A 25621-nucleotide genomic window follows, 5' to 3' on the forward strand; every position below is an offset into this window, starting at 1 on the left:
TTTGTCATTTCTTTTAAGAAGAACAGAATGATTTAGAAGACATTGAGTCACAATTTAAAAAGATTTTCACACCACATTTGGATGTGAGGAATCATGTTTTACATTTCTGTGGTTACCCTTAGAAGTTGTGTCAGTGAATCCTATTCGTTAGACGTGTTGTTGAAAAGAAACAGATTGGGTTAAATTTAAAATATGCATACAAGGAGTTCCCATTGTGGCGCAGAAGAAACGAATCTGACTAGGAACCATGAGGTTGCGCATTTGATCCCTGGCCTCGCCCAGTGCGTTGGGGATCTGGCGTTGCTGTGGGCTGTGGTATGGGTTGCAGACATGGCTTGGATCTGGCATTGCTGTGGCTGTGGCATAGGCTGGCGGCTGTAGCTCCAATTCGACCCTTAGCCTGGGAGCGTCCATGTGTTGCAGGTGCGGCCCTAAAAAGACAAAAAGATTTAAAAAAAGAAAAAAAATAGGCACACAAGAAAACATAGTATCTCTGGAATTTTGGAGTGCCAAGTTTATGATCCTTGGAAATGTGCCGAAATTTGCATGGTGGCTAAATTCTGGATTATGAGTGTGTCCACCTGGCTCCATGAAAGTCCATTCCTTTACAAGAGGTAGATCTGGAGTAAGATCAAGATGCTTCCTAACTGAATATATTCCATGCTTTTCTGGAATCACTGAGTCTCTTTCCAGTAATTTTTTTGATGGTTGTTCAGCAGTTAGTTGTAAATTTGGTGTTTTTGTTAGAGGAGGTGAGCTTGAGTCCTTCTACTCTGTCATCTTTTCTCTCCCTGCTTGTCCAAGAATCATAGAATCTCTTAACTTCTGGTTTTCTTATTGATGTGATCATGATTGATCATGCTAAGAACAGCAAATGATTATGCTAATGTATATGGATAAGCTTATTTATTGAAACATAGTTTATTTACAATGTTGTGTTAGTTTCTAGTGTATACCAAACGGATTGTTACACATAAATGTACATATTCTTTTTCATATGCTTTTCCATCACAGTTTATTATAGAATATTGGATATAGTCCCCTGTGCTGTACAGTAGGACTTTGTTGTTTATCTATTTTATGTATAATAGTTTGTATCTGCTAATCTCACACTCGTAATCTATCCTTCCTCCACTCTGTTTCCCCTTTGGGAACCATAAGTTTGTTTTTGATGTTCATGAGTCTGTTAAGTTCATTTGTGTCATATTTTAGATTCCACATGTAAGTGATATCTCATGGTATTTGTTTTTCTGACATAATTCACTTAGAATGATAATCTCTAGGCCTATCCATGTTGCTATAAATGGCATTTCATTTTTTATGGCTGAGTAGTATTCCATTGTGTGTATATATACCACATCATCTTGGATAAAGCTTGTTTAAATATTTGTTGGATAGCTTTTGTCATATAAAAAAATTCTGATATGGCTAGTCCAGTACCTGGGGTCATAGTTCATATAGAAAATGGTAAAAAGCTCAGGAAGGAGGAGAAAAAAGCTAAGGGAGGAAGTGTTCTCAAGATACTTTAGGTTCTAGATGCCACTGAAGTTCAAGTAATAGTTGAAATAATGTACAAAATGTAGACTTAAAAGTGTACATTAGTGTATGATGTGAGAATATTGTATTTTTTTTTTCTTTTTATGGTGGCACCTGCAGCATACAGAAGTTCCTGGACAAGGGGTCCAATCAGAGCTGTAGCTGCAGGCCTATGCAACAGCCACAGCCACACCAGATTTGAGCCATATCTGCAACCTACACCACAGCTTGTGGCAGTGCTGGATCAGTAACTCCCTGAGGGAGGCCAGGGATCAAACTTGTGTCCTCATGGACACTATATTATGTTCTTAACCCACTGAACCACAAAAGGAACTCCAAGAATTTATGATTTTTATAGTTCAGTTAATACTTTCAGAACAATTTAGAGCATCTGATTGCTTACTCTTGTCTCTCTTTGCAGGTCATTTAAATTTCTCCTGTTTCTGTACAGAGAGCAATTGAAATGTGGTGAAGATTAAGAGATGTAGTTTGAGTCAATCATAAAAGAATCTGAGTTTAAGAATTTAGTTTAGCTGTTCTTCCCTAAAGCAGAAATACTCTCCTTTGCTGGTCAGTGGTGGAAAATCATCTGTTGATATGTACGATCCTCTCAACACATCTGTTGTTGGGGCTGACGTGGTTTTATTTCATAATAGTCATTGGAAATACTTGATTAGAGCTGGCGGTGGGAGTGGAGGTTGGAGGAACTGAAGAAGGGATGCTTTGTGTAAAGATTGAAGTAAATATTAACTGCATTAAATATTTTGTTGAATAATGATTTTTTGTGATAAAATACTTCTGGTTTTGTAGTGTTTTAGTTCATAGTGTTTATTTTAATTGTTCCCCAAATTAAGCACTGCATAATTTTCCTTTTTGTTTTACGATAGGTTTGTAACCAAATTATTGGAAGACCTCATCTTCTTTGTTGCTGATGTACTTAACAATGGACAAGAAGTTTTGGACGTGGTTATCACCAAGCCAAACCGAGAACGTCAGAAATTAATGAGGGAACAAAACATATTGGCACAGGTGAATGTTTCCATACACTAAGTTCGCATATTTTATCTTTTTGAATTATAGTATCAGGAAAGTCCTTGAGTTACTTATCTCTTCCTGTGCAACAAGTTACCCCCAAACTTAGTGTCTGAAACCAGCAGATACTTATAGTTTCTGTGGATTCAGAATCTGAGGGTGGTTCAGGTGGGCAGCTTTTGCTCTGGGTTTTTCACAGGCTGCAGTCAAGGTGTTGACTAGGCTGCTCAAATGGGCAGGGCCTCCGCAGACCTGGCAGCTTTCTTTCCTTAGAAGTGAGAGATCTGTTTCTGTTTCGTAGATAGGTTCATTTGTGCCGTATTTTATCATATTTTATTTTATTTTTTAGGACTGCACTGAAAGCATATGGAAGTTCCTGGGCTAGGGGTCAAACAGCAGCTGCAGCTACTGGCCTATGCCACAGCCACAGCAACGTCAGATCTGAGCCACATCTGTGACCTACATCACAGCTCACGGCAATGCCAGATCCTTAACCCACGGGGCGAGGCCAGGGATTGAACTTGTGTCCTCATGGATACTAGTTGAGTTCATTACCACTGGGCCACATCAGGAACTCCCATTTGTGCTGTATTTTAAATTCCACAGATTCAAAGACATGGGGAACAGACTTGCGGTTGCCAAGGGAAAGGGGGGAGGGAGTGGGATGGACAGGGAATTTGGGGTTAGTAGATGCAAACTGTTACATTTAGAATGATAAGGAATGAGGGCCTACTGTACCGCACAAGGAAGTATAACCAGGCTCTGGGATAGACCATGATGGAAGATAATATAAGAAAGGGAATGTATGTATTTATTTGACTGAACACTTTGCTCTACAGCAGAAATTGGCACAACATTGCAAATCAACTATACTTTAATAAAAAGAAAAAAAAGAAGAAGTAAGGGATCCCAGATGGAACGAGAGAGGACATTTAGATGGAGGCCATAATCTTTTTGTAACCTAACCTTAGAAGCAACATCTCATCATATCTACCTTGTTCTCTTAGTTAAAAGTGAGTCAATAAATCCAGCCCATAGTCAAGGAGACAGGATCCAATGATTAAATTCCAGGAGGCAGAGGTCATTGGGGGACATGACCTATCACAGACCTCCAAAAAACCTACCTGGTGAGACTGTCTCCAGAAAATGTTCTGGAATAATTTTCCAGGTAGAATTTCCAGGGGAACTTGGAAGCTGCCACCTCCATCTGCTTCCTACTTCTTTCCCTTTCTTCCCTAGGAAAGTAGGGCAGTCTCTTCATTGGCTCACAAGTGTTCTCTCCCATATTTTAGTTTTTCTCCCCTGAAAACCCAGAGCTGCTCCCATGCTCTGTCTTCCTGAAATTGTTTATAACATGGTAAATTAATTTACTTAATAATATGCACATTTGGACATACCTACCTTCATGCATTCCTTTTATTATGTTAATTGTCATGTAAAGCAATGGAATTCTGCATTAGTTGTGGAGTGAAGGAAAAAACTTATGTTATTAATATACATGTTCTCTGGGAGTTCCCATTGTGGCTCAGCAGTAATGAACCCGACTAGTATCCATGAAGATGTAGGTTTGATCTCTGGCCTCGCTCAGGTTAAGGATCTGGCATTGCCTTGAGCTGTGGTATAGGTCATAGATGTGGCTCAGATTCCTTGCTATGGCTGTGGTGTAGGCCAGCAGCCTCAGCTCTGATTCGAACCCTAGCCTGAGAACTTCCATATGCCACAGGTATGGACCTAAAAAAAAAAAAAAAAAAAAAAATTTGTGGAATTGGAAAAGGAAGACAGTAGACAAATTGTCCGTTAATATTCTATAGCTGATTGTCTGAGTATATAAAAACCAACACTTTTCTCAAAGAAAATAAAGGTTGCAAATCTAATGAGACCAAGTCTTTTCTGACATTAGCATTTCTTTTGTATAAAATGTTTGCTTTCAAAGACTTTGAGGGCCTTGGATGGGTTTATTAATATTATTTCAACCAACATGTATCAAACATTTTATTTCAGTATTATAAATGTAAAATTCTGGAGTTCCCATTGTGGCTCAGTTTTTAGGAAACTGACTGGTATACATGAGGATGCAGGTTTGATTCCTGGCCTTGCTCAGGCTAAGGGTCCGGCATTGCGCAAGCTGTGGTGTAGGTCACAGACACAGCTTGGACCTGGCATTGCTGTGGCCATGGCATAGGCTGGCAGCTGTAGCTCCAATTCGACCCCTAGCCTGGGAACTTCCACATGCCACGGGTATAGCCCTAAAAAGACTATACACACACACACACACACACACACACACACACAAACATACACACACACACATATGTTTATATATATATATGTAAAATTCAAGGTTTAATGAATAGAATTATTGAGGAAACTTCAGTTCATATTCTATTTCATGAATTACGAAGGATAAGTCCTTTCATTTTTGCTTTCTTGTATGAATCCTCGTGCCTTTGCCTTGGTGCTGTTTCATAAACAATTTACTCATCCTACCAGTTCATCACCAGGCAATCCTACCTGCTGTCTTGCTACCTAAAAGAGTTATGCTCCTCAAAGTTTCTTAAATGCTTCCCAACTGCTGATCTTTTTAAAGAAGAATCTAGGTCACTGGGTATCAGCAGCTGCCCATTTGGCTCTTTATTTGCTTTGAATGCTGATACATTCATTGATTTGGCCACATCTTTATGTATAGGAACAATAAATGAACTCTCTTTTTTTTTTTTTTTTTTTTTTTTTTTTGTCTTTTTGCCATTTCTTGGGCCGCTCCCACAGCATATGGAGGTTCCCAGGCTAGAGGTCGAATCAGAGCTGTAGCCATGAGCCTACGCCAGAGCCACAGCAATGCGGGATCTGAGCTGTATCTGCAACCTTCACCACAGCTCATGGCAACGCTGGATCCTTAACCCACTGAGCAAGGGCAGGGATCGAACCCACAACCTCATGGTTCCTAGTCGGATTCGTTAACCACTGCGCCACGATGGAAACTCCTGAACTCTTCTATAAAAGAGATTTAGGAGCAATATTTGGAGGCAATTTTTTGATGTCAGTTTCAGATGAATAATAAATGTTTTCCTGATATTATTTTGATTTTAGAAAGTTATAGACAATAATGAAGTACTTTTAAAGCCTATCAAAATCAAACTATATTTTAGTTCATCAGAATATGTTCATATAATTTGATACACCTAACATTTACATTTTTTATTTTTTAAATTAAAATTTTTTTCCTTTTTACTCCACACCTGTGGCATATGGAGGTTCCTGGGCTAGGGGTCAAATTAGAGCTGCAGCTGAGGCCTGTGCCACAGCCAGGGCAATACCGGATCTGAGTCGCATCTGTGACCTGTTTCGCAGTTTGTAGCAATGCTGGATCCTTAACTCACTAAGCAAGGCCAGGGATCGAACCCACATCCTCATAGAGACAAGGTCAGGTCCTTAACCCACAAGGAGCCACAGTGAGAACTCCTATATTTTTTTAATAATAAAATATAATTTCTAAACAAAATTCAGCATTTTATTTAAATACTGTTTTGTCACTGAATTTAGGGAATCCTTTTGTATTCTTCTTAATATGTTGGTCTTGTGTCCTAAATCTTTTTTTCTTTATGTTAATTCTATGCAAATATTAAAAAAGTGCTTTTTGAGTCAATATGTTTATTTATAAAAAAATTAAAACCATGCAAAACATGTACCTCCATGCATCATAATTAGCGGTTGCTGTTTTTTCCTGGTAGGTATTTGGAATTCTTAAAGCACCCTTCAAGGAGAAAGCAGGAGAAGGCCCCATGCTGAGACTGGAAGATCTGGGGGATCAAAGATATGCTCCCTACAAGTACATGCTGAGGCTGTGTTACCGTGTACTGAGGCATTCGCAGCAGGACTACCGGAAAAATCAGGTCGGAGGGTGGCCCTCCTTTGTACCTCTGTTTAACATCTAATGCATAGGCAAGGTTCTTTGGTTACTGTTCTAAAACATATAAAATAGGAATGGAAGATTCTGCCTTGCAAGGAAATGTTTTCTATTTGCAACACACAAGAAAGACCTGCAAGTATATATGAGTTGACTTATGTATTTATTCTTCCATGTAAAATTAGAAGCCTTGGGGGAGGATGTCTGAGTCCTCATACGTGCTGGGCAGGAGACATGCTGGATGTACCGGGTAAAGAGGGATGAGACGTTTCTTGGCATTTCTAGGAATATTCGAGGCACCACATTGTCATGTGAGGGCCAAAGAGTTCATTGTCTGGTGGCAAAGATATGACATGTGCATTGGAATGTAAGGAAGAGGCATAGAGGAGACAGGAGAGATAAAAGAATTCAGGAGAGATAAAAGAATTCAGGAGAGAGAGGTGCTCAGCTGGGGTACCCAGGAAGAGCACTTGGAGAAGGAAACACTGGAGTAGGATGAGAATCATTTTCATAAATTGCATGGGGACAGGCATTTTAGTGAAGAGGGATCTCTGAAGAGAGAATGATGGCTCCTAGAAAGGGCACTTTCACCCCATGATGTTCCTAACTGCCAGAGGCCAGGGACCCCAAGTATATCCAGTGATAGAGCTAAAAGTTGCCAACTGCAAGTGAAAATTCTTCAAAGTCTCATTTTTGCCTTAAACTATATATAATGCTTTGCAGTGTGTTCAATAATGCACATGTTTGCTCACTACAAAATTGTTTTAAATGAATTCTCCTTTGGTAAGTTAGTGTCCCATGTTTCTCTTTGCCATTTGGGGCAATGAGTGCAAAGTCAGTGCATTTTGCTGATGTGTTTAGCCTTGAGGAGGGATGCTGTGAGAAAGGGCTGGGAAGGTGGGTTGGGCTAAGCCATGGAGGTCCTAGGATGTCAGGCCCAGTGGGTGGAGGTTATTTGGGAATAGTCTGTAGTATTTATGGAGTGCTGACTTTGTACCAGGCTCAAATTATAAATACTTTTTTACAGTGTAACTCAGTTAGTACTAAGTTGAGATAAAGAATTGAGGCCCAGAGAAGTTAAATAATTTCCCAAGAGTATACAGTTTTGACTAGAGCCAAACCCAGGCTCTTACTTGTCACACTGCTGCCTCTTAGTAGTTCAAAAGTTTTTTTGGCAAGAAGAAAAGTTTGCTTTGTAAAAAAAAGTGTGCAAATATATTGGCTTTGAATTCTGTTTGAAAATTAAGAATAAGTCTAAAAAGAATATGTAGAACAGATTATACTAGGAAGTTCCCAGGCTAGGGGTCGAATCTGAGCTACAGCTGCTGGCCTACACCAGAGCCATAGCAACAAGGGATCCAAGCAATGTCTGCGACCTACACCACAGCTCACAGCAACACCAGATCCTTAACCCAATGAGCAAGGCCAGGGATTGAATCCACATCCTCATGGATACCAGTTGGATTAGTTTCTGCTGTGCCACAATGGGAACTCCTTAAATCTTTTTTAACATTGTCCTCCTTATAAACATTTTTCTTCCCTTGAAAATGCTGTCCGTGGAATTATTTTTCCCAACTGCATCGCATCCCTTTAAGATGGCAAGATAACATAAGGAGAGTTGTTCTTTTTTTATTGGAAGAAACATTAAGTTCTAGAACATCAAATGACAAACCTTCAAGTACTCAGAGGATCAGCATTGGAAGCCCCCATTACTAGGGCCCACCTTATTCAGTGGAGGTCAGGGATGGGGCAGAGCTCGTGGTCAGTCAGTGTTCTTTCCCTGGCTTTATTTCTCTTCTTGTGTCTGGAAAGGTCTACTTTGTTGGACAGGCCGCCGCTGCACACCACATTCAGCAGCCTACAAGAGAGACTGAATTAACTGAAAAAAAAAAAATCAACAAGTCTACAGTTTACCTGGTACCCCCAGACCCAAGGTGCACGGTCCTGGACTGTACTCGGCCTTTGGAAGGAGGCTGCAGACCCCTTTCTACAGCACTGCGCTGTGCTTCAGGGCCAGACCCCCTTGTTGGGTGTTCTGCTAGTCTCTAGATGGTTGTCTAGGCAGCATGTCCTAACCAGTGTGTTTTTTTGTTTGTTTTTTTTTCCTTTTTGCCTTTTCTAGGGCCGCTCCCACGGCATATGGAGGTTCCCAGGCTAAGGGTCTCATAGGAGCTGTTGCCACCGGCCTACGCCAGAGCCATAGCAACGCAGGATTCCAGCCGTGTCTGAGACCTACACCACAGCTCACGGCAACGTCGGATCGTTAACCCACTGAGCAAGGCCAGGGACCGAACCCACAACCTCATGGTTCCTAGTCGGATTCATTAACCACTGTGCCACGACGGGAACTCCCCCCCCCCCCCCCAGTGTTCTTTCTCAGCCCCCTGATGTCTGACACAAAGTTCTTTGTCGTTCCTCTCCATCTAAGGCAGGGACTCATGTACCTGGTATGTTGAGGCACATTTAGTTTCTCCTATGAAAACACTCCGCCTTCTGACAGGTAGATGCGCGCATGCTTGTGTGTGCGCGCGCGTACACACACACACACACACACACACACACACACACACACTCCTACAGTTTCTCCTCTCTTTTGATTAGTTCACCCCACCCAAGTACATCACTTCCTCAGGCAAACATTTTATTCACTTTGGGGGACCAGCTTTCCTGTTTATTTAGAGCATGTGTCCGTCCGTGGTTGATTCCTTCTCTCTTTTCGGATGGCTCCCCAAGAGGTAGATTACGGAGCAGACAAAAGAATAAAGAATCCCCAGCATTTACTGAAGGTTAGGTTTTATTTCCGCTTCGCATTCCCTGACTGCTCCACGTTGAATCTCACTGACAGTTGGAAAATATTTTTTTATTTCTGTTGAATTTAAGAATGCAGCGTTAAGTACAAGGTAGCTTTTTGATGTTTTTAGAACATGATTTTAAAACATAAGCAGATAGATTTTCTACTTTTTGCATAATTACCTATATTCTCATCTATATTTTATAGAATTCTATTAAGGAATTCTTCTGTTATTCAGTGCAACCCAAGGTTTTCATGTTGAATCTCTGTTTATTATTTTTTATAGAATTTGGTAACACTTGTAATTTCATTTGATTATTTATCAACATCGTGACCTAGTAGTGAAATATCTTGGAGGTCTGCCTTGTAGTAGGGTCTGATTACAGTAGTGATAAAAGTATAAAAATCAATACATACCTTTAAAATGATACACAAATAGAAAATTTTTGCTTTACTTAACTGGCTACTAATATACAAAGCCATCATTTTGCAAAAGGCCACAAAATTGCTTCCTGAATATAATTAGATTTGTGCAACTAACATATCATGTTCAAGGAATAGATAGTTTCCAGTAAACTTTACTTAAGGCAAAACAATTTCTAATAAATAAATTCTCCCAGGAGAGATAAATTCCCAAGGAGAGTCCCCAATAAAGATAAATTCCCAAGGAGAGTCCCCAAGAAAGTGAAGTGACAACTTTGGATTGTGGATAGGGTGAGGCTCACCAGGGCTGTGGTTGTCTGAGATGTGGGAAAAGAGCGATGATGGCTTGGAACATGAGAGAGCTGCTGGGAAGGATAAGAAACAGATGGAATAATGCATGATGGAAACTCCATAATGGCTTTCTCTTGCTCTGAGAACAAATGTTTCTGTTTTCACTGTCACTTGAAAGCACTTAGCTTCCCATGTCAACTCTTGCTTTCTCCTAACTCACTGTGTTAACAGACGCAAGTTCATGTGCCTGAAGCAACAGTGAGGCCAAATAAACCGAAAACATCAGAGTTTGGAGCAGAGAAAGGTTTATTGCAGGGCCATGCAAGGAGGCAGGTGGCTTGTGCCCCACAGAACCCAAAGAGTTTTAGCAAAGCACTTTTAAAGGCCAGGTGAGAAGGGGCATGTTTGGTTATTGCAAAATTTTTGGTGTTAGAATCCTTTATTCTAGCAGCCGTCCATGTAGGCGGGTCGAGGTGTTCTTGTAAACCCCTAGCAAAACAAATGTTATTCTCTGTTCTGCAACGTTTTCTCTCTATATAAATGGAAAATTGTTATACTCTTAAAGGTCAGATCCTTGAGAATAGGCTATCCTGTATATTTTAGGCTATAGGCAACATTCTTTTACAAAAGATACAGAGCCAGCATGACTAAGCACAAGCAACAGAGCACAGAGTTAAAGTGAAAAAAACATCTAATATGGAATCAGATTTGTTCTTCCCTGTTATAACGGCACTCCAGCTGCAATGACCATCTTGTGTTTGCAGAACTCAAGAAGGCTGGGTTCCACCATCACAGAGCCCTCAACTTGCTGTCCCCATTGCCTTGATGGCTTCTCTTCCCATGGTTGCCTCCTTTTTTATCATTTCCATCATTTCATCATTTCCATCCTGGGTCAAATGTCACTTCTTCAGCATTTACTCCCTCTTAATTTGCCACCTTTTCCCATCCCTCTGTTTTATTTCACTTATCGACAAATAAAATGATCGTATGTATTATTAGCTCGTTTATTGCCTTTCTCACTGGGATGTAAGCTCCATGGGAGCTTATCTGTCAAGTTTACTGCCAAGTGCCTAGTCTCTGAAACAGTGCCTAAAGTGGCTTTCCAGAGCTACCTATTGGATGAGTGGATCTAATCGAAGAGTTATTAATCGCATTATCTTGTTGGATAGCTTTTTAAAGATGAAAAGTGCTATGGGATTTTATCATTGTTTTAATTAGAAGATTTAATAGATCCTTGTGGTGTGTCATATGTACAAAAAAGAAATCACCTACATTCATCTGGGCTCTTTATGTACAGTATTAGAGCTCATCTTCATGAGTAAAATCCTATAGGGTCATTTTTTTTTCTCTCATTATACCAAAATTATAGGTTATGGCTTTTAGTGAGTATTCAAAGAAGAGCCTCTGATTTACTGGAGAAATCCTTAGTTATCAGGTCTTAAAAATTGTTATTTTAACTAGGTTTATTTTTTTCTCACTTACAAGAGTGTAAGCACTGTATTAAAAATTATTTCTAGGAGTTCCCATTGTGGCTCAGTGGTTAATGAATCCGACTAGGAACCATGAGGTTGCGGGTTCGATCCCTGGCCTTGCTCAGTTGGTTAAGGATCTGGGGTTGCTGTGAGCTGTGGTGTAGGTCGCAGACATGGCTCGGATCCTGCGTTGCTATGGCTCTGGCGTAGGCTGGCGGCTACAGCTCTGATTCAACCCCTAGCCTGGGAACCTCCATATGCTGAGTGTGGCTCTAGAAAAGACAAAAAAAAAAAGGATCCAGCGTTGTTGTGAGTGGCGGTGTAGATTGCAGACACAGTTTGTATCTGGTGTTGCTGTGGCTGTGGCATAGGCCTGCAGCTGTAGCTCCAATTTGACCTGTAGCCCAGGAACTTCCATGTGCCACAGACATGGCCCCTAAAAAGCAAAAAAAAAAATATTCATATATGTATATATATATATTTCTAGGCACATAATTTTCTGTTATAATTTAAATTAGGTGTATGCAAATATATTTTCATTTCCTACTTTCTATTTATGGGAAAGTTATTTGCTTTTCTTTTGACAATCAATCTTTAGTGAGTTTTCTATTATAAATAATTAATCAATGTTGCTGATCCTAATAGAACCTGTTATTTCTAAACTCTTTGGCACCCCATCCTGACAGTCTTTCTTCTTTGCAGGAATATATTGCTAAGAATTTCTGTGTCATGCAGTCCCAGATTGGCTATGATATTTTGGCAGAAGATACCATCACAGCTTTGTTGCACAACAACAGAAAACTACTAGAGAAACATATCACAGCAAAAGAAATAGAAACATTTGTTAGTTTACTCAGGAGAAATCGTGAGCCAAGGTTTGAAGTGCTTCATACAGTATTCTTTTCTTGTGGGGACTGTGGCTTTTTGCTTTCTTTTTAGAACTTTTTAAAGTTAAGAATTCTTTCATGGACAAAACAATGTTTGGCTTATAGCTGTAATAATTATGGACAATAAAGAGTTATGACCTCATAGGAGATCAGAACCCTTCATAGACATGTTTAAATGTAATTGATTTTTCACTCTGATAACTTATGTTTTAATAGTACTCCATAGTTTTTCACAATATATTCATATCCATCATCTCATTTAAATCCTCCCACATTCTCGTGAAATATACTGGTCATATAATATTATCCATGTTTTAGAGATGAGAAAATAGAAATCAAAAGAGCAGCTTGACCAAGAATACCCCAATGGTAAAGAACAGAATAGGAGGTAAATTTAGAGTTTCTGATTCCACATTAAGTTCCCTTTCTCTTGTACTATTCTGCCTTAACCTGGAGAAATGAATGCAGAATGGTCAAGAGATTGACAACATTTTCTTTCTCTTTCTTTTTCTCTTTCTTTCTCTTTCTCTCTCTTTCTTTCTCTTTCTCTCTCTTTCTTTCTTTCATTCTTTCTTTTCTTTCTTTTTCTTTTTTTTTTTTTTTTGCTTTTTAGGGCTGCACTTGCAGCATATGGAAGTTCCCAGGCTCCCAGGCTACAGGTCAAATCAGAGCTGCAGCTGCCAGTCTACACCACAGCCACAGCAACGGCGGATCTGAGCCTTGTCTGTGATCTACACCACAGCTCATGGCAATGCCAAATCCTTAACCCACTGAGTGAGTCCAGGGATCGAACCCTCATCCTCATGGATACGAGTTGGGTTTGTTTCTGCTACTCCGCAATGGGAAATCCAAACGTTTTCTTAATCCAAACATTTTCTTAATTAGTACAGCAAATAATTGTTAGAAGGTAGAACTGGGCCTCTAACTTGACCAGGCTGTATTCACTTTGATTAAGTGTGTGCTGTATGTCTGTGTTACACAGTACAGCATTAGCTTTGATCTGGTTTTGTTTTGATATTCAGTTCTGGACAATCCCTTTAGGGAAGATAAGTTGCTTCCTAAATATAACAAGTCCTAGGGATGTGGGATGAAAATCACCAAATAAATGGAAGCAAACATATCACGTTTGGAAATAAAGTTTATACTAAACACCAATAATTGGATGTTTAATTTGTTTCTAATGATGAAGTAGATAAGCAACACGTTAGAAGTATGTTGCATGGACGGATATTAAGAATATATCTAAAAAGTTGCTTTCATTATATCCCAAAGTATATTTTGGGATGATTCTATAAATTGCTTTTTGTTAATGTTCAATTTAACTTTTTTCTCTTGTCAGGTTTTTGGATTATTTATCAGATCTATGTGTATCTAATACCACTGCTATACCTGTAACTCAAGAACTCATCTGCAAATTTATGCTGAGCCCAGGCAATGCAGACATTCTCATTCAAACTAAGTAAGCCCAGATGATGGAGGCCTCTTCTTCTGTTCATTATTTGTAAGCAGTACAGTTCCTTATCCTGTTTGTAAGTGAACTTGTTCATAGATTTGGTGTTGTGTGTTGTTTATTTCAAGGCTGGTCTCAATGCAAGGAGACAACCCCATGGAGAGCGCCATTCTTTCAGACGACATTGATGAGGAAGAAGTTTGGCTCTATTGGATTGACAGCAACAAGGAACCTCATGGCAAAGCTATCAGGCACCTTGCTCAGGAAGCAAAAGAAGGCACCAAAGCTGATCTAGAAGTCCTTACCTATTACAGGTTAAGTATTGGAGGGAATCATTCTCAGTCTCATACATTCACTGAGAAATAGTTCTCTGAACCCTCTGAAAGTTAGGTATCTATGAATAAGAAATTTAAGAAGGTGTGTCAGAACTAGGGTAGCTAAAATATTTAGTAATATTAAATAGTCACAGTAATTCTGTGTTTTCCACGTATACCCCTTGCAATTTTCTAACTATACTATTTTGAAATTATTGTGCAGTAGAGGGTCTTTTCCTCTTACTGACTGGTGTGGGTACCAATGAGAGACATGTTGGGTCCTAGGTAATTGGGTTGAGGGGGAGATGGCATTAGGGCTGGGGAAGCTGACCCAGCTGTTGAGATGGCCTCAGAGAAGGTTAGCCAGTGGTTATATATACATATATACATGGCTTACAAGTATGTGGTGACCTAGGGCTTCAGAGAAGCTGGTGCCCATAGGTGTGAAAGTTTAGCAGAGGCATATGGCAGTCAGAGTTTTGATTGTGGTCAGTATTTTGGGAGTAAGAACCTAAACATATAAACCCAAGGCAGAAAGTCTTGGGCCAGATTGGGCTCCAATGACAGAATCTGAGAAAAGCAGAGAATTCCTTGTGTTCCCTGATTTCTACAGCTACAAAGCCAAAGGCTACTTCTTGATTTCAGAGGTTGATGAATCCAAGTGCACTGATGCCATTTGGATTGATCACATTTGGTTCGGGAACTGAGTGAGTCTAAACTTGGCATATAAATACCAGAGCCTAGAGCTGAGTGAGCCTGGGCAAGGCAGAGAGAGAGGGTTTCATGTGAGCTATTATCCCTAGCCTTCAGGCTTAGTGTATTTGTAATCCTAGGAGACTGAGAACTGAGAGTCTGATGACACTCTCTACCAGGCACATGTCGATGGAACAAGTAAGGGAAATTGCAACTGAATGGGCATAGAGATGATTTCACCGATGTGTTGTCATTTGATCCCTTAACCTACTACCCAAAGAGTTTGACTCGAGTATCACATACACTTGGAATATTGAAATCATAAAAGTAGATGCTGATTGATATGATAATATTTATGAATTTGACCTAGATAAGACAAATAATGTAATATGTTCAATATTTTTAAGGTACCAGCTAAATCTCTTCGCAAGGATGTGCTTAGATCGCCAGTATCTGGCCATAAACCAGATTTCCACACAGCTCTCTGTTGATTTGATCCTGCGGTGTATGTCCGATGAGAGCCTGCCTTTTGACCTCCGAGCATCTTTCTGTCGCCTAATGCTGCACATGCATGTTGACCGGGATCCCCAGGAGTCAGTGGTGCCTGTTCGCTATGCCAGGCTCTGGACAGAAATCCCCACAAAGATCACAATTCATGAGTATGTTTGGAAAAATTTCTTGAGGGTTATAAGTTCAGCAAATGAACTCAAAATCAAATGTCTTCGATTAAAAAAATATTTTATTGACCTCCAATTCCCAATCCAGCATAGTATGCAATAAAAGGATGTATACATGTATGTGTAACTGGGTCACCTTACTGTACAGTAGAAAATTGACAGAACACTGTAAACCAGCTATAATGGAAAAAATAAAAATCATTATAAAGTAAAAAAAATAAAAAGCTTTATACAGAAGAAAAGAAAAAATTATTTTATTGAAGTATAGTTGATTTACAATGTGTTAATTTCTACTGTACAACAAAGTGACTGTTATAAGTATATGCATTCTTTTTCATGTTCTTTTCCATGATGGTTTATCACAGGATATTAAATATAGTTCCCTGTGCTACACAGTAGGACCTCGTTGTTTATCTGTCCTACATATAGTAGTTTGCATCTGCTAATAACAAACTCCGAATCCATCTCTCCCCCAGTTGTCTTCAGTATTGAAATGCCATATAAGGAAAGGCATTTTTGTGTTCAAACTTGGGTTGTTAATCTTTCAAATGCAAATGGGATACTCTTTTTGGAAAGTGAAAATGACAGCTCTTGATAATAGAAATGTTATTCTGGAAACCAACAGACAGAAATCATATTAATAAAAGGAGTAACAACTTGTTAAGTCCTTAATATTATGATAGACTGTGATGTAAATGCTTTTCATGTATTAAATCCTTTCAAAATTGCCCCATTTTACAAATGAGGACACAGTGTCTATAAAGATTAATTAATTTACCCTAGCTTAGAAGCCAGGAGGTTAAAGTATATACTTTTTCCTATTTTAAATGATTATAATCAATTTAACTTGCTTTAAATTCTTTCTGTCTTTTCAGATATGATTCCATAACAGACTCTTCCAGAAATGATATGAAGAGGAAATTTGCACTGACAATGGAATTTGTTGAAGAGTACTTGAAAGAGGTTGTAAATCAGCCTTTTCCTTTTGGAGATAAAGAAAAAAATAAACTGACATTTGAGGTAATTTTTAAAAACAATTACTTTGTGAGGTTTTAAAAATTCTATCCTGTCTAAAATTAAATTCATTGAACATCAAAGATTTCTTCCCTCTAATAGTTGGGATGTTTTGGTAATTAGGTAGTTAAATTAATTTCCCTCTGCCATTGATTAAAAGATAGATTTGATGCTTTAATTATACCTGAGGTACAGTACAAAATATTTTAGTTATCTGTTAGATATTCATTTTTTATTCTTTTGTTTCATTTATTTTTGTAAACTTTATTGCATGTAATGAACAAAGACAGTTTTGTGTATTTATAATATGTTTGGTTACATTTTTTTCATCTCCATGAAGGTGAGGTTTTTAGCCTCATTAAACTGAATTGAAATACCTCCATTTATAACATCGCTCTGGGGCTATGGCGACAAAACTAGAGAGATGATACCGTTTCATGATACCTGGTGTATTAAGTACCTTAGTGGACTGTAACAGATTACCCCCAAGTTTAGCAGCCCCGGCCAACAAACATTTATAATCTCATGGTTTCTGTGGATCAGGAATCTAGGAGGGCTTACTGGTTGAGTGGGTCTGTGTCAGGCTCTCTCATGAGATTGTAATGCGACTGTTGATTGGGGTTGTAGTCTTCTGGGGCTAGGCCATCTGCTTCTAAGCTCACTTGTATGGTTTTTGGTCGCCATACTTCCTCCCTGGCTATTGTCTAGACACCACATCTTGCCCTTGGGCCTTTCCATAGGCTGTCTTTGTGTCCTTAGAAGCATGGCATCTGGCTTTCCCCAGAGCAACCATTTGAGAGAGAGAGAATGCCCAGGATAGAAGTTGCAATCTTCTGTAACTTAATCTTAGAAGTGGCATGCCGTTGCTTCTGCTGTATTCTGTTGGTGACACTGACTAACCCTGGGGTGATATGGAAGGAGACCCTATATTGGGGGCCATCTTGGGAGCTGACTCTCACACTTAGAATGTCCTGTGGTATCCAGAAGACCACACAGTGGCATGGGGAACATATATTTCTGGACAAATCTCATGGATCATATCCATTTATTAAGTAATTCCTTAATGTAACTATTTATTAAGTGGTAATAAATGGTATCCTACTGACTTAAATAAGTTAGTATTTAAATAAGAGGTAATTTTGTTCTAATGTAAACCTCTTTTAACCACCCTGATACAACTAAAATCTTATCTTCTTGCTTCCTTGCTGGCTGTTGACCAGACTCTATATCTTCTCACATGGGCCTTTGATGGGGTTGATGAACTGGTTCTATTTGGATTCAATTCTAAACATGAATAAATTAGAGTTCAGTAGTTGCTTTTGCAGGAATTTTGATTCCTAGGTATTAAAGAATTAGAAAGTTTAGAAATGCCTGTGCTAACTTAGATAATAAAAAGTCCATGCTCATTTCAGTTCCTAATGTTTTTCTTTTCTTTTCCACTCTCTCCCCCCTCTTTTAAAATTAAGGTGGTCCACTTGGCTCGGAATCTCATATACTTTGGATTTTATAGTTTCAGTGAATTATTAAGGCTAACAAGAACACTGCTGGCTATCCTAGATATTGTACAGGTCCCCATGTCATCATATTTTGAAAGATTAAGCAAATTTCAAGACGGAGGTAAGAACCTTTGAGAAAAGTTATGTGTGTTTTTTTTTTTTTTGGTATTACTTTGAGGTGAGATAAAAAACAAAGCTATAGAAAAGTGGTTGCTAGCATGGATCTGCTAATATATGTGTCCTGAGGGAAAAGAGCCTGGGTTTACAAAGATGCTTCTCTGGGTTTAATGAAAAGCTTTAAAAGACAACTTCATAAGATCGATGAAGCCTATCTTTAGCAGCTAATGTTATGGTCAATCCATGAGGGAAAATACTACGTGATAAAAAATAAAAACATCTTGGAGTTCCTGTTGTGGCTCAGGAGATTAAGAACCCAACTAATATCAGTGAGGATGTGGGTTCAATCCCTGGCCTCGCTCAGTGGGTTAAGGATCCAACATTGCCATGAGCTGTGGCGTAGGTTGTAGATATGGCTCAGATCTGGCATTGCTGTGGCTGTGGTGTAGGCTGGCAGCTGCAGCTTTGATTTGACTACTAGCCCAAGAACTTCCATATGCTGTGGGCACAGCCCTAAACAGAAAACAAAAAACAAAACAAAACAAGCTTGGGAGTTCTCTGGTGGTTTAGTGGTTATGATTTGGCCCTTTCACTGCTGCGACCTGGGTTCGATCTCTGGTGTGGGAACTGATATTCCCACATCAAGCACTGCATGCTGTGGCCAAAAAGAAATAAATAAATAAAACATTGTAGTATTTGTGATCATCTGGTATATGCCATGTGCTGGCTCTGCTTCATACCAGGGCACAGAAAAATGAAAAGTGTGGGTACAGTCAGGGTTACACCAGAGAAGTGGTGATGGTCAAGCCAGCAAAGTGGACAAGACATGTGCATTTGAATCAGAATGCCTACGTGCACATCCTGCCTTGACCATTAGGTCAAGGTACTTATCTTCTCTAAGAGTTTCTTTTTTTTTATGAGGTATGATGATGGTAATAATAGTACCTTCCCTTATGATTTCCTTGTGAGAATCAACTGAATGTGCACAACATATTCAAAGCACTTAGGACAGTGCCTGTCTCATAACTCAATATAATTTTTGGAGGGGAGGGGTGGATGGTGATTGTCTTAGGCTGGATGCTCTAAAAATTCCTTGTTGGTATAGAATTGGTGTAGAATGTATGTTGAGGAGTGCATTTAGTATAGACAATCTGGAAAGCAGGAAGGTAGGATCGGGCAGACACAGAAGCTGACCCACAGCACGGTGACAACTGAGATCTTCGCTGATCCTGCAGGGAGCTCTGGAGCTGGGATGTCCCTTTAGAGTGGTCACAAATTCAGGCAAGGGGGCTGCACTTTGTGTCCTTGCATTAGCCAGCATTGACTGCTGGCTGCATCACAGAGGGGGTGTGTAGCGTTGAATAAGGCTCTGGCTAAGGGTCCCTCTTAGTGAGAGGCACAGCTGTGGGAATGCAAAAAGCTGAGGAAATAGATGTCTCTGCTCCTAAGAGAGGCAGTATGGGTGGAGCACAAGTATCCACTCCAGTATCCACTACAGGATTAGAAGAATAAAACCAGAAATCATGAGGCAGAAATATCTGATAAAAGAATTGTAAACAAATAAGTGGCTGATGTAATGAATTTCTGTTGTCTAAATCTCAATTCCTTCTGTATTTGCGGAAAATCTGTACAGATCACTAAGAAGCAACTTAAACCCCTTAAATCCCTCCCCTTCAGTAGAACTGGAAGACAGGACAGTACAAACTTCGCTTATTGTAAGTGGACAAGTTGCACCAGTTTTAGTGGCACTGTGGGCAGTTAGGGGGTTCTGGAAAAACCATGTGGATGAGACAAGAAGGGATTGTGCCAAGGTCGCTTTTAGAAAGAGGACATCTATCCTAAGGGTGAAAGTACTGAAAAGAATCCAGATAGATAAGAGCTGAGTATAGAGGAAGGAACCTGAAATAACACAGGTAGCAGTTGTGGGAATGCAGTGCTTCTAGAGGTGAGCAAGGTTAACATGAGGTTGTGGGTTCAATCTCTGGCCTCGCTCAGTGGGTTGGGGATCTGGCGTTGCTGTGAATTGTGGTGTAGGTTGCAGACCTGGCTTAGATCCAGCATTGCTGTGGCTGTGGCATAGGCCTGTGTGGCTATAGCTCCGATTTGACCCCTTGCTTGGGAAAGTCCATATGCCCTCGGTGCGGCCCTACAAGGCCCAAAAAAGAAAAAAAAAAGGGAAACAAAGATAATTGAAGAAAATTTAATTCTTCCTCTAAGGCTCCCAAACAAAAGCCAAACTTTAATGAAACTGCGCTTCATAACTCAGACAGGAGAGGGTGCTCTTGAACTAAAGATCATGTAAACCAGCTCCTATTGTCACCTTGGCCATAAAATACAGAGATGTAATCAGTCTTCATCTGTATGAAAGGACTATAAGATCAAAACAGAATGGAGGATCAAAACATTTCTGTTGATGGACATTTTTCTCTGAAAATCAGCCATGAAAGAGAAGGAAATTGTAACATGGTATTCTAAACTGAATTAAATATCTTCAAAGATGAAAACATGAACATACGAAAAACATCTTGAATCATAAAGTTAGAAATGGACCAAAGAAATGGAAGAAATGAAGTGAAAGTTGATTGGATTCAGGGAAGAAATAGAATAAAATGATGGACATTATTATTATTATTATTATCATTGTTGGAAATAAGTGGCTAAAATTACAAGATATCAAAGGGAGAATAGATTTGAATGAAAGTATAGAAAACACCATTTCAGAAACACCATTTCAATGATGAGTATGTTGAGGATTTAAAGAAACAAGGAAAAAAAAGTAAGAAAGTGGTTGAGATGGAAGAAAGGCAAAGAAGAGCCATCATATGAATAATTGGAGGCCCTGAAGAAGAAATACAAAACAGTGGAACAGAATGGAGATTTAAAATTCCAACCCAGGATTTCCCACCATGGTGCAATGGGTTAAGAATCCAACTGCAGTGGCTCAGGTCTCCATGGAGGCTCAGGTTCAATCCCCGGCCCAGTGCAGCGGGTTCAAGGATATGGCATTGCTTTGGCTAAGGCTTGGATTCAGTCCCTGTCCTGGGAACTTCCATATGCTGTGGGTGCACCATAAAATTAAAAAAAAAAATTTCCAATCCAAGAAACTGTTCTGTAAGTAAAAGGTAACCTGAATTCCACATGGAGAGGTTGTATAGAATGGTACTTTCTAAGACTTAAGAGACAGTATGATGAAACCATTGTAAATAGTATATGATCACAGAGAGTGCTCAGGAGGACAGGGAGGCACTATGAAAGCACATGGAGAAAAAAAGGAAAGGACAGATGCTTTTTACAATATTCAATTTATTTTACACCAGATCAAGTTGGAAACTGATCTTGACTTTTGGTCTCAGAGCTTATAGTATGTTTTCAAAGTTTAACCCTAAAGAAAAGGGCCTTATTCCTCTGAAAATTTACTAATATCTTGCATGTACTCTCTACTGTCCTGTGCATGTCTGCACTCTTAAGAGTTTTTCTTTTCACTCTTTTTAATATTTTTATGATTTTCATGTTTTCTCATGACCTCCATTCGCTTCTGACGACCTTAATCATTCTTTCAGCTGAGAACCAGTAATTAAATTAGTTAGTAAGAATTTATTAAGCAGCTATTATATGAGTAGTCACTGGGAATAAATGATGAACAAGATAGAGTCCTTAGACCTAGGAAGAACAGACAGTTAATAAATAAATGGCATCATCCCCCCTCCCTCTATTGGGGGAGACAGTCAAATAATAAACAAATGAATATACACTGTTACTATGGATAAAAATCAAGTAGGGTCATATGGAGCATGACAGATTAAGGGAGGGGCAGTTATTTTTAGCTCAGGTGGAATGGACAACCTCTCTGATGTTGGAGCAGAGACCTGTATGCATCAAGGAAGACAGTCCTGAGGCAGGGTAAGCTTCACATGTGTGCAGAGCAAGAGCAAGGCTGTTTTGGCTGAGGTGAAGGGAGGGAAGGGAGACTAGTAGGGGAAAAGGTAGGAGAAGCCCAGATTGTAGAGACTTGCAGATCCTTGGATTTGAGAAGGGATCAGTGTAATTTGATAACTTTGGCTGCTGACTGGATGATAGAGAACACCTGTGTGGACATACATGTTAGAAAGCGTGTAGAAAGGAGGCTATGGCGGAATTGGATGATGGTTTGGGGCCAGGACAGCAGTGGCAGAGGTGGTGTGAAGTGGGTGGATGTGGAACAGTCCAGTCCTGACTAATAGGACTTGGGTGTGGAGTGGGAAAGAAAGAAAAGAGTCCAAGATAATTCCTTGGTTTTGAAAGCAGTTGGGTGGAGGTGGTACTCTTTATCGAGGTGAGAAAGACTATGAGAAAGTCGGGGTGGAGGGACCATCAGCATTTCTGTTTGGGCGTATCGGGTGTGAAGTTGCCAATGGGGAATGTTAAGGTGACTGCTGGGTATGTGAATGAACTCCGGGTGTTGTCAGGGTAGAAAATATGAATGTGAGAGTCAGTGCCCAGGAGACGTTCAGAATGTCAGACTGAATACAATCACCTAAGGAGTCATTGTTGATTGGGAAGAACCCATGTCTAAACTCCTGGATGCTCCAATGTTGACCAGTGACATAGGGGAGGAGCCAGCCAAAGAGACTGGGACAGAGTGCCAATGAGTAAAGAGGAAAACCAGGAGAATATGATGTCTTGGAAGCCAACGAAAAGTAATTTTAATTGTCCCTTGGCTTATATCATAGACTTCCTAGATAGCCACTGTTCACTGAGTATTTGATGTGCTCAGTGGTTTTACATAGATCACATGTAGTGTGATACATGTAGTGTGTGTGACTTAACTGTGACACACAGTTTTACTCTAGCAATGAAATATGAAACACCGTAGTTCTAGTCCAGTATAAAAAGGGATTCATGTTTGTTTTTATCAGCCAATTATAATTCTCTAAGAAACTTCTGTGTTGATAAGAAACACCTAGATGTGTCCTGCAGATGTCTCTCCCTTTTGAGACTCGTATGTTATGTAGAGCGCCGTCTTTTCATCTGGGGAAATGTAGGTTCTTTTCCATTAGAGCTTACTGCAAGATACTGAGTATAGGCGTTTCCGTCATGCTCAGCGGTTAATGAATCTTACCAGCATCCATAAGGACACAGGTTCGATCCCTGGCCTTGCTCAGTGGGTTAAGGATCCAGCATTGCTGGGAGCTGTGGTGTAGGTTACAGATGTGGCTCAGATCCTGTGTTGCTGTGGCTGTGGATCCCCTAGCCTGGGAACCTCCATATGCCTCAGGTGTGGCCCTAAGAAGCAAAAAAAAAAAAAGATAATTGAATATAGTGCCCTTTGCTATACATTAGGTCCTGGATCAGGAAAATTATTATCTACAGAAGACATTATTGGCACGATTGGTAAAATTTGAGTATGGATTGGTATATTAGGTTGTAGAATTGTATCAGATTTCCTGAACTTTATAGTTTTACTCTACTGTAGTTATGTCAGAGAATGTACTTGTTTTTAGCAAATACAGGCTGAAGAATTGAGAGTTAAAAGGTCATGATGTCTCAAATAGTGCAGGAAAGACATTGTGTGTGTGTGTTTTTAAAGAGAGAGAGAGGATGCAAATGTTACAGGATTTGTGAATCTGACAAATACGGGCAGAGTGTATTCTGAGTTCTTTGTACTATTTTTGCAACTCTTTCTATAAACTTGGAAGTATTTCAAAACAGAAAAGTTAATGACTTAAATAATTAGCCAAGGAAAATGATTCACTATATGGAAAATGATTCATTATATCAAGGTGACGCTTCAAACTTGCAGCATTATCTTGCATTTCTTCTAGGCGATGTGTTTATTATAGCGGAGTTCTCTTAGGCTACAAAGCCCTAAAAAAGTCTTTTTAGACTCTATAAATTCTTAGCAAAAGAAGCAAGAGAGAACACATTTCTGGAATTTCCAAATGTGGAGACAGGATTGTCAGGCCTGGGAAAAATTTCTGTGGTACAGGGCGAGACAGAGGTTGATGCCAGAGAGGAAATCCCAGATTATGGGAAGTACCTGGAGAAAAAAAGAATTGCTGTTCTCAAAGGACAAGTTGGGGAGCTGTAGCAATCTTGCTACCTTACAGTGTGTGGCATCATCTTGACTCATTTGTCTTCAAATACTTGGGATTATATGTTCTGATTTTTAATCAAACTTTATTTTGAATTGGAAGTCATTTGCAAAGCACAATTTTTAAAAAATAGGAGGTAACTTCCTAAGCCTCGTGGCTAGACGAACCAGCTCTTTCAAGTACGTGATAACAGCTTTCTTTTCTCAAACTGTGTCTGGAAAATTTTGTGCAATAGAACGATGTCTTTTTTTTTTTTTTATCCTTCTGATCTACTTACCACTTATGAAGTCTGTTCCAGCGCCGTTGGGGTGAGACATTCAGAGAAATGTGTTTGGTCATTGTTTGGCAGGTCAGGAGCAGAAGAAGAGGCATGTCCAGGAGGTAAAGGCTTGTGGTTCCAGAAGTTCCATTCCATACTGGCCTTGGGGTGCCTGCCTTAAATAGGATGTACACACATGTGTTTTTCTGGGAAATCCTATAGGCTTCAATGTCAGTGATTAGCTTTTAAGTGATGGGGATGGCTGGCTCGGAAAGTGGCGATTCCAGAGGTTTTCCTTTTCTGCATCCTTGGTTACAGCACAGCCTACCTCATGGCCTGGGAGTTTTCCTTATCCTGAGCTGCTTGGGTGCTTGTGTGCAGCTCCCAGGCTGTGACTGCTCAGCATCACTGTGGCATTTAGTTGGCACGTTCGGAAGAAATGGCCAGGCTCAGAAACAGCTTCTCAGGTTGGTGCCCTCAAGGTGGTCCCTTCAGAAAATTATCCAGATGTACTCACTGGAGACACAGGGTGCTGGCACTGCCCTGGCCTTTACTATAATGGTGGAGAAGATGCTTATCTTCACAACTCTCAACTCTCAACCTTTCATGTGCTATGTACTCACTTAAGAAAAGAAATACAGTGGAGTTCCCTCTGTGGCTCAGCGGAAACGAATATGACTAGTATCCATGAGGATGCAGGTTCGATCCCTGGCCTCAGTCAATAGGTTGAGGATCCAACATTGCTGTGAGTTGCGGTGTAGGTCTAGGATGCATCTCCGGTCTGGTGTTGCTGTGGCTGTAGTGTAGGCTGGCAGCTACAGCTCTGATTCAACCACTAGTCTGGGAACCTCCATGTGCTGTGAATGCGGCCCTGAAAAGACAAAAGAAAAAAAAAAAGAAGAAAGATACTGTTTTCAAACAAATGTATTCTCTCTCAGCAGGCTATGTTGTTCAGTCAATTTGCTTCTCCTAATACCTGTCATTTACTCTCAGTGATCTAAAATGCATAGGCACCATTCAGTGTAATTGATCTTTTGGGTGGAAGGATTATGCCAAGCAATCCTCTTCTTTGCCATGTTGAGAAGTTCAAAGCACACACCTATACTGGCTGATAAACTGGATATTTTCAATATACTTGAAAGTACCCTTCATTTTAAAAAAATTATGCATTTCTTTTTGTGCCTGCTGAAGGAT

General features: G+C 39.8%; 1 protein-coding gene across 2 annotated transcripts in view; it reads left to right on the plus strand.

The window, feature by feature from the left end:
* Positions 1–25621, plus strand: part of ITPR2 (inositol 1,4,5-trisphosphate receptor type 2) — a 529759-nt gene that overhangs the window by 160631 nt on the left and 343507 nt on the right. For both annotated transcript variants that reach the window (XM_021092919.1, XM_021092920.1), the window contains 8 exons: positions 2424–2565; positions 6297–6458; positions 12152–12324; positions 13676–13795; positions 13915–14100; positions 15201–15452; positions 16346–16490; positions 17951–18101. In XM_021092919.1, the coding sequence (XP_020948578.1) occupies positions 2424–2565; positions 6297–6458; positions 12152–12324; positions 13676–13795; positions 13915–14100; positions 15201–15452; positions 16346–16490; positions 17951–18101 (1331 nt within the window). The remainder of the gene's footprint in view (positions 1–2423; positions 2566–6296; positions 6459–12151; positions 12325–13675; positions 13796–13914; positions 14101–15200; positions 15453–16345; positions 16491–17950; positions 18102–25621) is intronic.

Source organism: Sus scrofa, chromosome 5, assembly GCF_000003025.6.
Source record: "Sus scrofa isolate TJ Tabasco breed Duroc chromosome 5, Sscrofa11.1, whole genome shotgun sequence".
NCBI classification, from domain to species: Eukaryota; Metazoa; Chordata; class Mammalia; order Artiodactyla; family Suidae; genus Sus; species Sus scrofa.